Raw genomic sequence first — 14,476 nt, 5'->3', positions numbered from 1 at the left:
ACAAATTCTACATTCAGGAAGATTATAATGTTCTGACACTGTCAGAAAGAACTTATTTCAACTGTAAGTTTATCATTGGATGTTGTAGTTAGTGACGGTGTGTACTCGGCTGCATTATATTGAAATGTGTGTCTAATATTCTTTCCACTCAGGCTTAAATGGGGTAGACAAAACATTGGAAACATCTCTTAATGTAATGCAATCCAATTCAATACCACTGGATCCTGCAACCTCAATAATAAACAGAGATTTACATTAATACCTCTCTAACAATCAAACCGAACCTTATTATCTTTGTAAATGTAGAATTTATGGCTGAGCTGCTGTGTAGAACTGCGTAATATTTTACTTTAATACTTAATACTTTGATAAAGTCGCCACAGAGTGTATGATGATATATAGGCTATATTTTATTGTGAACAATTCATGCAAAATAGTCGTAGAGCATTGTTGGGTGAAAACTTCAAATCCTTACAGTGCAAACTTGTCAGAAACTGACAGCCTTGTTTTTGAAGGCTGATGAACTTTCATTTTTCTCTCTGTCTGTCTGTACAGAAACACACACTTAAAATACGAAAGCCATCAAAACGTTCGTCATGATGCTGTCACCCAACAGAAATGATGGCCTACATGTAGTGCTACATAGTAACATGTACAGCCCAGTATGCTGGTTGGAAATCAGTGGCACAGCACTCTCATGCAGCCTCACAGCTCCACCTATGGGCCAGAGGGTAAAGCTGAAGGGTCAGAGGTTAGAAGTGGCAGAGTGAGCAGTGGAGGGGGAGGGTTTGATTTGAACATACTCCCTGAGCTCCTTCCTCCTCCTCATCCTCCCCTCCGAGCAAGATGAGAGGGGGGGGCCCGCGAGGCGTATGCCCTTTTCAATGAAGGGCCGCTCTTCTGTTGCTATGGTAACAGAAGGGGGGACGTGGGAGACAGAAAGAGAGGAAGAGGAGGATGTAGTATGAGAAAGATGACAGAATGAAAGAGGGCGGGATCAATGAAAGAAGGGACAAAATACTGTAACTGGAAAAAAAAAAAAAAAAATTCAATACCTAAACAATGCAAGTCAGTTGAGCTCTCTCACACAGATCACTGTTCATGAAGGTGACAGTGTCAGAAAGGAGCAGTGTGTCCTTTGTGTGAATGTGTGTGTACCCGAGCAGACCAGAGTCAGCAGTCTGTTTCTGTTAATCTACCTGTCTGCAACTAAACCAGCCTGCGTCACGTTGTGGCCTGTCAGTCTGTCAACATTAAGACGAAGGCTCTAACATCATCGTGCTGACCAAAGTCAAGCCGCTGGGGCTAAAAATACTGTATTTCTGTTTACTTGACATACTGAGGATGTACAAATGCCAGCTTGTCTAACTTTGGCTTTAATAATGTGTCAGCCTAGAGCGGACAGTCACCCATTCTCAGGACTATAATGCTTTGAACTGGAAATGACAGGGTGCACAATGGAGCAGAGGAGTGTATGATGGAAAATCTTATGGAGTGATAGTAAGACAATAATCATGTGTTTGTGCAGGCGTGTGTGTGAGAGAGAGGGATAAGAATCCATACCAGGGTGACTCCAGAGAGGACCTCCAGCAAGGAGATCAGGTTGTGTCCATCCCTCAGGTCTTCATACAAGTCTGTGATGTGCTTCCTCACCTGAGAAAGGAGGAGGAAGAGAAGGAAAGAAAAAAAGGAAGAGAGAGGGGGCAGGAATGAGAGAGGAAAGGAATGGAGAGAGAACACACAGAGAGAAAAAGTTAATTCCACACTCCAATCATCCCTCTGTTGACTCAACACTCTTGACATCTGCCAGGCCGATTGGCCCACAGCTGACAGGCCTGGTGACAGCGGTTGTCGGGCCAACAGCGACGAAGTACCAGCTGCGGCCTCTTGTCTCTGTTGCCATGACATCGCCTCCACATTGAGTGGGGCGGGGTGGGTTGTCACCGGTGGCAACCACTGCTGACACGGTGACTCAGCAGCCTGATCAGAATTAGTGCTTGTTTTGTTGAAAAGTGGGGCACTCAATGAGACAGACAGATAGTGACGACTTGAGGCAGAACAGAGAGGGAATATTGGATTAGCTTGGCTGTGACAAGTGAGCAAAGCATTCCGAGAAGTGAACTGAAAGTGACATTTATTATGTGCTATTGAGAAATAGTGTTGTTTATTTTGAACCCATCATGTGCTAGTTTCTCCATCTTTAGTTTGATTTAGAAGACTTTAGATTCAAATGTATGCCTGCATGAGACTGACTGACACTCAGTTTTATTTTATTTATGAGTCCTTATTTTCAACAAGACGATGACTGGAAACTTTGCCTCACCCCCTCTCACCAGTAAAAAACAGTAGCAAAAATGAAAAGTAAAAAATGACGAGAATTAATTATAAAATACAAATACAAATACAAATACAAACACAAACGTACTGTATTATGCATTTAATGCAAAAGTTTCCAGTGGGACATGTGATGTGACAAAGTTAACATGTGATAGTGGAGTGAGAGAATAAAAGATAGCAGGTTGAATATGAGAAAATCGGTGAAAACGAATAACATTAGTTGAAAATAGCTGAATAAGACATGACTAAAAAGGGCTGTTTCTGGTTCATATCTTCTATCTAGACTACGTTCCAATTTATCAGTTTGTCAAAGAACAAAAGGAACCATCCAATAGCTGCAGATAGGCAAGGCAACATCAGGCTGCAGCAAAGGAAAACCTTTTCTTTCGCAAATGAAGCATTTCTAATTGTTTTCTTCACTACACAGCAGAAAGTGACAGTAGAGGGAGTTTGTCAGGCAACACAGGTCAAACATTCCTACCCAAAGTGCTTCAAAATTGTTGCTTAAAAAAATGCTGATCCCCCTCTGCAACCAAGGGCACATGTCTACCTGCATTACAGCGATTTTCCAGTTTCACGCCGCACCTGCACTGATAAAAGTTTTGCTGCAGTCCTGGCCTCTGGACAAGAAACTGTACTACCACATTTCACCAGAAGAGGGCAAGACAGTCACAAGAGCAGGCTGGAGAGGTCTTCACTCTCTAAATTCTGAATAACAAAGCATTAATTAAAATGGAACAACCATCCTTATACCTCTTTAAATAAGTCTAGAAGGCCTCCTGAGGTTGAGCTCAGAGCTAAAATTGTCTTTGGTTTAAAACTGCCACTACAAAAATAACAACATCCCTCCACTTGTCCTCAATAACCCTTTTTCTTACTTTCCCCATCTATTTTCCTCTTCCTCGCTCATCTGTGTCACACTCTCACCCTTCTGTTGCTGCCTCTTTTTCTCCATGGAAGACTGACATCAGCTGTTTTGGAAAGGAGCTGACGGCATAAGTGTTAATGAGATGGCAGGAAGAAGTGGTGTGTCCAACACTGATTGGAAATGAGGAGCTGTTTTTGTCTAATTGTTTCTCAATGTGTCACAGCGGTTGGTGGTGGTTACAAGCCAGCCTAAGGTGGACTCTCTCTGTCCATGACGTGTTTAATACCAGCTTACTGGAAAGCCCACCCTGTGATTTGAAATAAAAACAACCCACTGAAAAATCCTATTCTACTAATTTCCAGTCATTTATCTGGACAGCAGCTGTGAGACACCAGCATTGCTTCTTCTGTAATAATTGGTCCATCCTCAGTAGTACAGACACAAACAACAAATCTTTCTTGTAAGCATACGTCTTCTAAGAAATAATGACGATTCTAGATGCATTCTGTATGATGTAATCAATAAACTTACATGCTTGCAGAATAATACAGTTAAGTATGGACCAAGCCTTTTCTAAGCTGCTTTGTGTACCTATACTACATCAAACCACAGAGCCAAATAAGCTGCCCATCAAGAGAAAACTGATGGATATTTTTTTTATGTTCCCATGGGAATCCAAAAATGGCCCAACCGAAAGTCCCACTGCATGACACAACACGTCAAAAACTAAGTTTACGGTAGACTCTAGTGTACAATATTCACTGCTCTTAAAAATAAAAAAATGCTCTCTTCGAAATGTCTCTGTAACACCCAGCTGCATCTGTAGATTGCTGCTTTTGTGAGTATGTGAGTGTGTCTTAAGGGATATTGCTCACACAGCCAGCTGTGTCTGATGTGTAGTGACGGCAACTGTCAGATGCCTTTGGCACTAAAGCAGAGGTAACGTTAAGGACTGAAAGCACCTGGGCAACAGCACGGCAGCAATATACTGAACACAAATCTGTGACTAAATATTTGGATCAATGTTACACTTTTTATTAGCTTTATTCAGTCAAATTACATAAATCGGGCTTGACAACTATAGCAGGGTGTAAGAATTAAATAAGGGCAACTATTTGAATGTCAATTAAAGATGTGTTTCTGGGATTGACATGCTGCTCAATGTAATCCCACATCTGAAAAGCCAAGCAGGTCTAAAAATGTGAAGAAAACCCAAAAAGGTTTTACCCAGTTCTGGCACTAAGGTTAGCATGCATAGCTTTTGCAAAAAAAGCTTCTAATATCTACTGGGGTGCATGTTTTGTGGCTGCTACACGCTGTCTTAAAATCACTTAAAAAGCACAAAGAACATGAGGTAAAACATGATTACACTAGAATGCGTAAAAAAAAAAAAAAAAAAGTTTGAGTTCTTGTTTGACAAACAGTACATTACTTGCATGTCAAATTCAGTGTTGGCAGTAAAAATTACTGTCGCGTTTGGTGTCTGAAGCCTGGTTGCTGTGTAGGTTTTGCCACGATAGTAGTTCATCTGAATCACAAAGACAGACCAGCTGCGTGTGGTTAAACATGTTGTTAGCCCACTGAGCAACAGTGTGGCTACCAGTTCTTCATCTTTGTGAGACACCTCTTGCCTCCTCCTAACTTCTTAATCCACAGCTACTGGATTTGTGCTCACTGTGTCAACAACCTGCTGGGTCAAAGTGTGTCACTGCATGCCAGCAGGCAGCTTGAGAGGCCAGTGTTTATATTGGCCCTTGTTTGTACTGTACACACACACCTGTGCAGCCAAAAACGTCCCAGACAGACAGGAAACAATGAGCGATGATGTCACCTGAGGGCAGAGGGCACCTGTCTGTCTTTGCCCACCTCTCCTTTTCGTTCTCTTCATCTTTTCTCTAATGTCCCCTCTCTTTGTCTCAGGAGCTTGTTTTCTATTCTGTTTTTCTTTCTTAATATTTTCTGTGTCTTAGCCTTAGTGCTGTTGTCTCTGCCCATGTTTGTCTCTTTGTCCCTGCTGATAGGGTGGAGGTTTGTAGAATCAATTCTGGCCAAGAGTCAACAGATGATGCAGAACGCAGAACTATTTCACCCCGCTCTCTATTCAAGAACATAGTGTTGGGACATAATTGCTTTTTGACATATTACTTCTTTGGCAACACTTTTTCCATCCAGCGGCAGCAGATCAGTTCAGCAGATGAGACAAGAGTTGATTCTCTTCTTTCATATGCTCTCCATGTTTTCATGTCATCCTGCCCTCACCGTCTCCTTCCACCCATCCCATGGTGCATTATGCTGCCTGGAGCCACACTCCCTTCCTAACCGATTCTTACTCATTTGTCTCTTTTTGCCACATTCGTTAATGTGGGTGCTTTAAAGGCGTTTCTAACTTTCCTGAATCTTATTTTGGAATGTTTTAAATCTAACCATATCTCTCACTCTCAGGTGGGGCTGCAACAAATTATTGTTCATCATCGATTTTTGTAGAATCTTTGAGAAACTACTGTTTATGTCATTAAAATAAATTTGGTATACAAAATGTCAAAAATATTGAGAAAAACCAGGCAAAATTTGCTTGATCCCAAGCTGATGTCTTTAAATTGCTTGTTTTGTTTTGACTCTACAAAGAAAAATATAAAAAACAAAAAATAAAACAGAAAGTACAGATAAATAGATACAAACAGTGACTATTTCCCAAAGCCCAAGCTGACACTTTTTTGGTTTGCTACAACCAAAAGTCTAAACCTCGAACATATTCATTTTACTATCATAAAAAAACAAAGAAGGCTGGGATCCAAAAAAATTGTAGCGACTGTCATCAAATCAATCGATCAAAATTGTTTCCATTTAATTTCGTGTAGACTGACCAACCATCTAATCAACTTATTATTTCAGATCTGTACACACAAAGGCAGTAAAACTATATTCCATTACAAATTAATGGCAGTTGCATTTCCAGCACTGAAAAAGCATCCCATCTCTCCTGCTACTGCTCTCACTCTCCATCTCTGACCTACATTTACAGTCAGTGGTTGGTCTGGCAGTGCAGGCTGATATAGAGTTACATTCACAGGCTGGGCACTGTGACGACAGTCGCTACAGAGTTATGGGGTCAGACAGATGCTTCATTCGCAGGTCATGTGACAGGAATACCCTGCATTCTGCTCCCCTCACCGCCTGTGTGTATTACACATAGTGTACATACTATACTCTATGGATGCAATAGAAATGGCATGTGTGCAGATGTGACAGTATGCATGTAGGTAGCAAAGCCTGCTGTCTGTGACCTACAAAGGACACACCATCTGTAAATAGTTAATAGTTACAACAGAGATAATAAATTAATATTTCTCTTTCCCTTCATTATCTTCTATGATATCTTCTCTGTCCTCGACTTCAGCACGCAGCATTTTAACAGATGTTTTTATATGATTTCAGGGCTGTCAGGTATTGTCATGCATAGCTTCCTGTACTTTAAGAGGAACAACAGTAGATCTTCTTCAGATGAATGTTTTTGACTTCATGCAGCTGCTCATTCAGTATCAATTCAGTTGTTTCTTTATTGAACCCTTCAAATGCAACAATCACGTTCAGGGTCTTGACTAGACAAACACAGTCTGCCAATCAATAATTTAATAACTGCATTCAAGTAAACATTTCTAAATTCATGACCACTATCAAATATTCATTTAAGACTGACATTTACTTTACCCACCACTTTGATTTCACTGCTAAACATGATTGATGTGTAACAATGGCTGGATGGAAGGAAACGGTTTAACAGGCTGTAACATCAGAGCCATTACTAACAGTGATAAAGCAAACAGGCAGAGTGATCCGGACAGATGCTCATTTATTGATGCAACAGTTCAGTCTGCTGCTCAGTCAAGGCCACATTAACTGTGATTTGACACACAGGATTGATGAAACCACACTGACTCAGCCCGGAGAAGTGGAGGGAGAGGAAATAGACCAGTGGGAAGTTTCTTAAAATAAATATACAAATTTATACCCAGAAAGTAGGAGACATAGGATAGAGAGGATGGTCTCAATTACAAATATTAATTTCTAACTGTTGTATGAAGTTGACATTATGCTAATAGATACCTGTTGGAACACCTGAGAGCAAATGAAGAAGTAGAAAAAGACTGATTTGTTTTTAATATGCTCTGTTGGTTGCCTTATTAATTAGCAGCAGTCAATACAATTGATCCCAACCAGGTTACCAGGACACCTAGCAGGGATTTTTCTGAAGCTGTTATGCTCCTGCCAGTTTAAGGCACACAGTCTAGGTATAAGAGGTCGGCTTTTAGAACATTCGTTTTGTAGCATATTACAGAACATCAAGCCATCTGAGACATGTGTGTTATAGAGCATTGATCCCCAACCCGTGGGCCGCGCCCCACTAGTGGGCCGTGGGTCATTTGGTACTGGCCCGCACAGAAAGAAAAAATAATTTCCATTATTTTGTTTTTTCACATCATTTGAAAAACAGGTGGTGCCTGACAGTGCCAGTCTGCAGCCACGTCCTCTTGTCATGATTAAAAAGTGGATTTACGTTCATTATTATTGTTATTATTATTATTATTAAAGAGAAAATCTCTCTTATGATCTTATCATTTTATTTTGTTTTTATCTGCTACACCTTTAGACTGGGCCGTGAAAATATTGTCAGACATTAAACTGGGCCATGGTACAGAAAAGGTTGGAGACCACTGTTATAGAGGACAGTGTGAAAAAACGTCGACTCCAAGTCAAGTTTTATAGTTTGTTTGATCTGTGTTTGCGTGAGGTAATGCTCTAAGTTTGAAACCTATAAAATTAAAACTTTCTATTGAAGATTAGAGCCAAGATGAGACATAAAATGTAAGATCAAACAATCAGCATTTAATATAAAACAGCCCTTAAAAACTCTGACAAGCATTTTAACAAAGCCAAAACAGGCACATATCAAGCCAGTTGAACTCGATGACACATACCTTGATGAGATGCTTGTTGACCCATTTTGTGAAGGTTTTCTTCTGCACCCTGTCCCGCTCATCTGAAAAAACAGAAATAAAGAGAGAAGGGAGGTTAATCACATACTCCAAATCCAGCATAGCTGCTGCAGCCAGCATGATTATTCCACTGGATGGTGTAAATGACAAGGCCACACATACACACATAGAAATCCAGCTCAGAGGGGCACAGCAGTGGGCTTAACACCCCCCATGGAGACAGTTAATGATGATACTAGATCTGTGTATTTGTGAGCAACAATTTCAGAGGGTTTCACACTTAGTAACTACTTGTATTGGATTACTCCCTCAAAGCCTTTTTGTTACCTCACACTCTCACGTCCAGAACTTCAAAAAAGACACTAACACACAAATTTTGATAACTGGATAACACTCACATGAGTGCATATATGTACATTCACAAAAACCACCTCTGAGATGACTCGGTGTTCTTCACAGTGACGACATCTTTCTTATCTTATTCAGCAGTAATGTAAAGCAGTACGGTATAAGAGCTGATGTAAAGACAAACAAGGCTCCTGGACATCAACTTGAGGTGATAATAAAAAACTTCCGTATCTACAAACGTGACCTCTTGTAAAGTCTTGAGCAGTTGTCTTTACGATGTTTTACTGAGATAACATCACCCTGAGTACACTGAGGTTGTGATGAAGCTCAAAAAGTTGTTTTTTCTTTCTTGCTAGTTTACTTGACTTGAAAAAAGCTGCCTGCGAGTTCATTATTTTCTGTCCTTACTCTAAGAGATTCCTCCTTCTTCAGTACAATTTAATGTCTCAAGGTCTAACCTTTCTCTCAGTTTCCACAGTTTCTAACTGAAGCGTGATCTGCAGCCAGGCAGCGCTCCGGCCTGCGTCCTTCACAGGCCAGAGGAGTGAGGCAGGCAGGCCAGGAATAGAACCTGATGCTGAGGCAAAACTGTCTTATTTTGTCCACAGTTGTACAGTGAGACATATATGCAGTCCAGCTTTACAATGTGTGTGACACAGTCTGAAATTGTCCTAAAATGCTCATTGTATGGAGATGGTTTTCGTTTAAAAATGAAAAAATGTATTGTAGCCAGAGCCACTTGTTTGTGTGAGGTCATATACTTTTTTTCTTATTGCACAGAAAATGCATGTTGCCATGATGTCATTTTGTTAAGAATACTGGTAAACAAACTCAGACTTAAAAGATAGAAAATGACACAATGACAACAAACAATTAAGTTGAAAGATTATTATTAAAGAAATTTCCATTTTAAGTTACACATCATGTACAAAAAACATACAGCATATCCAGTTTAGCAGAGGTGTAGAGAAACACTTACATATTCTGATCTGATTTAGTACAACTGAAAACAAATGAGTTAAGGCTGCATGTTCACACAACAGAGATGAACAACACAAATTCAGCTCTAATCTCATATTCGGTAATTGTATAAAAAGATTTGGTTTTTCTGTTTTGTCAGAACATCCAAAAGCAGCACAAAAGTCTGACATTTTTCCACAAATGAGCCCGCAAGGAAGAAATGAAGAGTTAAATCTCTGCTCACAGACCCTTGTTGTGGTCAGACTTAAGCCACATTGAGACTGTTTAAGTGAATAACTGCACTACTTGTGGTGTTTTTTAGTGATGATAACAGACATTTACATACTCATGCTACAACTTTCGGCCTCTGTAGCACTAGTGCTGTGCCGCAAAAATGTCCACGTACAGCTCTGTTTTCCCCCTCATCACCACTACCACCTCCTCTTCCTCCACACTAACGGAGCCTCTCTTCCTCTCCAGCTTCTGTCTGCTCATATCAGCCTGTCTGGGAGAAAACACAGATCCTCTCTGCGTTTCCCTTCCTGCCATTCTGTTAAGTATCTATCTTAAGACATATTCAACAACTGTGAAGTTTGCTGTGAGTAAGCCAGTTACCTAGTTTTCCTTTCCTTATCCTGCCAAACACTTCACACGGGATTACAAGACAGCAGAGCAGAAACAATTATAAAACATGCAAAAAAATAAACTGCAACTATTCTGATAACCAATTAATAGTGTGAGTCAAATATCAAAGCCAAAACGACAAATATTCTCTGGCTCCAGCTTCTCATTTGTGAGGATGTGCTGCTCTGTGTCTTTCTCACATCCCTAGCACACACATTCAACAGCTCAATGACAGACGAGTTTCCCTCCAGTTTGTCCAACAGATGCAGTTCCAGCCAATCAGAAAACTGCTGGCTGCAGGTACCTCCCTTCCTGCCAGCTGTTTATCAGTTGCCATGGTGAAGCCATGAGGGAGAGCAGCCATGGGGAGAGATAGAAGGTATCACTTCCTCCTTCAAAGATCTTATTATCTCATCTGTCTCTCTCACCCAACACCTATACAAACACACAGATTTCCACAGAGCCTCTAAGCAGTCCTGACACCTTCAACTGCTGAGCTCCAAAAGTAGAACGGATTTCCAAAGAGGGAATTTGATTTAGGATTTAGTAGGTCAAATATCTCAGCCACATAAAACTCAAGGTCAATCTCAGCACTGCATAACCTATACTACACAAACATGATGACACACTGAGAAGTGTACATAAGGGGCAGGCCCCCAGGCAAAGAAGACATTTCAACATGCTCTTACAAAACAGTTTCACCACTGCAACACGCCTTGCTTCCAAAACCTGCCAGAGTAGCTGAGCTAGTTAGCCCAGAGGAAACACTCAGGCTATTGCATGTCATTAGGTCACACACATGTATATTGGTCAGTCACACCATGCTAACAATTTATGAAGCTGTGGCAATCAGGCCAAAAATTCATCATGTATGATGGTAAGCATTATTACTTTTCAAAACTGCAGACATGAGAAGAGTCAAAATATGTGAGTGACAGCCACGGAAAGGCGCTCATTCATGTACAGAGAAAGGCATTGTTAAAGTGTACACACCCCCTTGCATGCTGTCCAAGCCCAACACACACACACACAGATGTCTCGCCCTTTACCCTGACATCCACAATGATTAATAGAGACCACGGCTAGCTTAACTGTTGTTACTAGTGTGTGCACAAATATGAACTGTTCAAACACGAAGTGAAACACGTGTTAACAGGAGCCTGTCGGACCTGCGACAGCATGTAAACAACGACTACAAATATGGTACAGCTACACTCTGGTCATGTACACACATAAATACACAAATACACACACACCGGTACACATATGTTGGAACACGCACTGACCTGCACAGCACATGAGCGAGTACAGGTGAGCGTTGAGATGACATTCATTCCTGTAGTCGGGCCACATCATCCACAGCTCTTATGTTTTCCACCTCCACTAATCAGAGCCTCATTTGATGCTAACGGTGCATAATCCAAGACAGAAGTCAAGGTGATTATAGCAGTAAGACGTCTTTGGCAACAACCTGCCTTCACGTATCCAGGACCGAAAGCTGCAGAGTGAGCGTGAGCCACCAGGAGAGCACCAGCAGGTACTACCAGTTTCTCTACCAGAGTTTCTACTCCTCTCTTGGTTTAATCTGTGTTTCAGCCGTTCCCTCTCTCCTCGATTCCTGTGTTAGCTGCCATGTCAGCCTCTCTTGTTCAGCCTTCTCCCTCTGTCTCTCACACTCTTTCCCCACCAGCAGTTGCTCTCACACGTGTGTGTCAAAGTCGACGTCAGCTCCTCGCCCTCAGTCCAAAAAGGACGGCCTCCCTCCCGCCCGCCCTGTTTACTCCCTCCACTCAGTTCTACTTCCTCACCAGGCAGTGACACGCTCTCTCTCTCTCTCTTTCACTTGTTCTCTTGCTTGCTCACTCTCTGTATCCAGGCCACAACAGACGGTCTGTACTCAGACTGCAGCTGATGGTGGCTCTGCTAAGCTGCAGGGGTGCCTGCTTTGTTTATCCTTTTCTTCCTGTAATAGGACAGCTGATGTTGAGTAAATCCACATTTAGACGCTATTTTCTGTTTTCGTCATAGAGCAGAACTGGGGGAATTGTATTGTTGTTCAAAGGAGCCTGTGGCAGTGTTTATGTGTCCTGCAGAGATGTTCTTAAAAACCAACTTTGAGAAAGTTTCAGACAGATGATGTAATCCACTCGAGTTCTCTTCAGATGCCACAAAAATACAAAAGCGGCCAAAAATACAAAAGTTTTTCTCGTTCATCTACACTCTGCAAACAACACACTCTTTGCGTTCAAGCTGATAAAAGCCAGATGCACGAGCTCCCTCATATCTAATTTCCTTGATTTTCATGCCTCTAATGTTTCCTTTCCTTAAGAGGCAAACGTCCCAGCTTTCTTTTGCAAGAGTCAGCAGCCCCGAGCCCTTTTGCTCCGAACGATGTGAGCTCAGTAGCTTTTTGAAGAAAATGGAGAGAGAGACTGTGACTTGGGCTGAGATGAACCGCAGCCTCAAGAAAGGCCTGGCGGGATTGTGACGTTGTTTAATTTAATATTAAGGGGAAAGCCAGCCCAAGCAGAGTCATTCATCTCATTAGTGCATGTGCCTCATATGTGTACAGCAGAGATGGGAGATGATCAGCACATACATAGTGAAGAAGAGCCTCGGTCATATTTCTGGCCTTGGTCCAGATTTGTGCTTTTGAGGCAGAGACAATAAGCAGTCAGCAGTGAATAAGAGGCCTCTAGCAGCCTTTAGCCACACTGCCTGTTGCTGAACCCATCATCCAGTCATGGCAAGAAAATTCACTGTCTGCTTCCTTTCACAGCTGACAGCGTGAACTCTTCATTTTTATGAAATCTCTCTCTGCCTTCCCCGTTGTTCTCTCTTAAAATAGCTCTACTGTCCCAGACAGCGCCAGTGCAGTTCTGAATAATTTCTGCTCTGTCATCTTAAAAAAAAAAAAGAAGGAACGAAAGAAAATAAAAAAATAAAAACAGAGTCCAGAATCAGCAGTGTGGAAGCAATGAGTCTGCTGCACAGACTAAAAGCTTGGCTATGGCCTCTTCAGAAGGTCATGTGACCTGGCCAAGAGTCAGGAAGGGAGAACCGATCTCATGAAAGCAAAAGCTGATATGACAGCAGCTCCTGGCTCTTAAAGCAGGTGTTCTCTGTGGAGCTATTTAAGGTACAGATACACACACCTGACCAGGCGAGACAGTGACTCACATACTCTTACAGTCACAACAAGCTCAGACAGAGTAGCACAAGCTCCTCCTCCTATTCTCCAACCGTTTCCTCCACCAGTGATGTCACTCCTTCATCTCCACCCCTCCTTCTTTTGGGTCCTCTTCTTCTTTGCTCCCTCTCGCCATCAGATTCTGCCTCTTCTCCGTGCCTCCGCTTTGAGTCTCTCCTCTTTCCATCTCTAAGGGACCATCCACACTAAAAATACCAGACGGAGCTTACGTCTCTAATACCACACGGCGTGTTTATCCCTCGCTCCCGCCTTCTCCCCCGTTATCACCTCTAATCTCCCTCGCACTCCCTCTCTGCTGCCCCATCTTCCGGTGTTCTGGCTTTTCTCTTCTTGTTATTCAATTAAAATTAAAAGTGAGAGGGAGGTTTCAAAGTGTCCTCGTTTTCCTCTTTTTCTTCATCCAACACGTAATTTTCCCTTCTTTCACTCTCCCTTTCTCTTTCTGTTTCTCTTTCAGCCAGGCTGGCTCCCAGGGTGCATTTATCCTCCTCCTCCTCTCTGGTGACACTCAAAGGCTGGCAGTAGCCTACATCCCTCTTTTTTCATTTAATTCTTCCTTTCCTTCCGCCTCTTATCCCATTTTTCTCTCTGAGCTACGAACACTGAATGCTTAATAAGTGTTTTGTGTTAGAGCTGAACAAACTCACTGTAGATCTGCAAATCAGATGATGGGAGGAGACAGTTTTCATGGGAGATTTCTTGAGATCTGTTGTCAAAATTTCAGTATTTCATCACAAACTTTCTCTTGTGCTGTTGTGTAGCGAATATCTTCCAATTACACACTGACTAAGGTGTCCAGTTAGCCTAATTAGCCACAAGCCCTGTCATCAGATTAGAATGAATGTGCCCTCCTGTGGCCGCAGAAGAGATACACCTGAGGGCTTAAATGAAGCCAACAATCTCCTCCTGAAGATAAATACTGGATGCAAGACCTTCATGTATAAGGTTATCAGCACTAACGTTTTTCCATGTAAAACTGGCCTGTAATGACATAAGAAACCAAAAAGCACCCCCAACAAAAGCCGGAAAACTTCAAAGGTGATTCAGGGTCGGCTTGGTTTCATTACTAACCCACCTCTATATAAAGACATCATCCGTCCTGTTCAGTGGTCATGACATTAAACCACACCTGGC

General features: G+C 41.9%; 1 protein-coding gene across 4 annotated transcripts in view; it reads right to left on the bottom strand.

The window, feature by feature from the left end:
* macf1a (microtubule actin crosslinking factor 1a) overlaps positions 1-14,476 on the bottom strand; it is a 201,362-nt gene that overhangs the window by 125,330 nt on the left and 61,556 nt on the right. For 3 of the 4 annotated variants that reach the window (XM_041954924.1, XM_041954925.1, XM_041954926.1), the window contains exons 2-3: positions 8,182-8,243; positions 1,564-1,653 (exon numbers count right to left, since the gene is read on the bottom strand). In XM_041954924.1, the coding sequence (XP_041810858.1) occupies positions 1,564-1,653; positions 8,182-8,243 (152 nt within the window). Of the gene's footprint in view, positions 1-803; positions 907-1,563; positions 1,654-8,181; positions 8,244-14,476 lie in introns of those variants that run through there. The other variant, XM_041954927.1, reaches the window with a different exon arrangement.

The sequence above is a fragment of the Chelmon rostratus genome, chromosome 16, assembly GCF_017976325.1.
Source record: "Chelmon rostratus isolate fCheRos1 chromosome 16, fCheRos1.pri, whole genome shotgun sequence".
NCBI lineage: Eukaryota > Metazoa > Chordata > Actinopteri > Chaetodontiformes > Chaetodontidae > Chelmon > Chelmon rostratus.
This window is presented reverse-complemented; position numbering and strand designations above follow the sequence as displayed.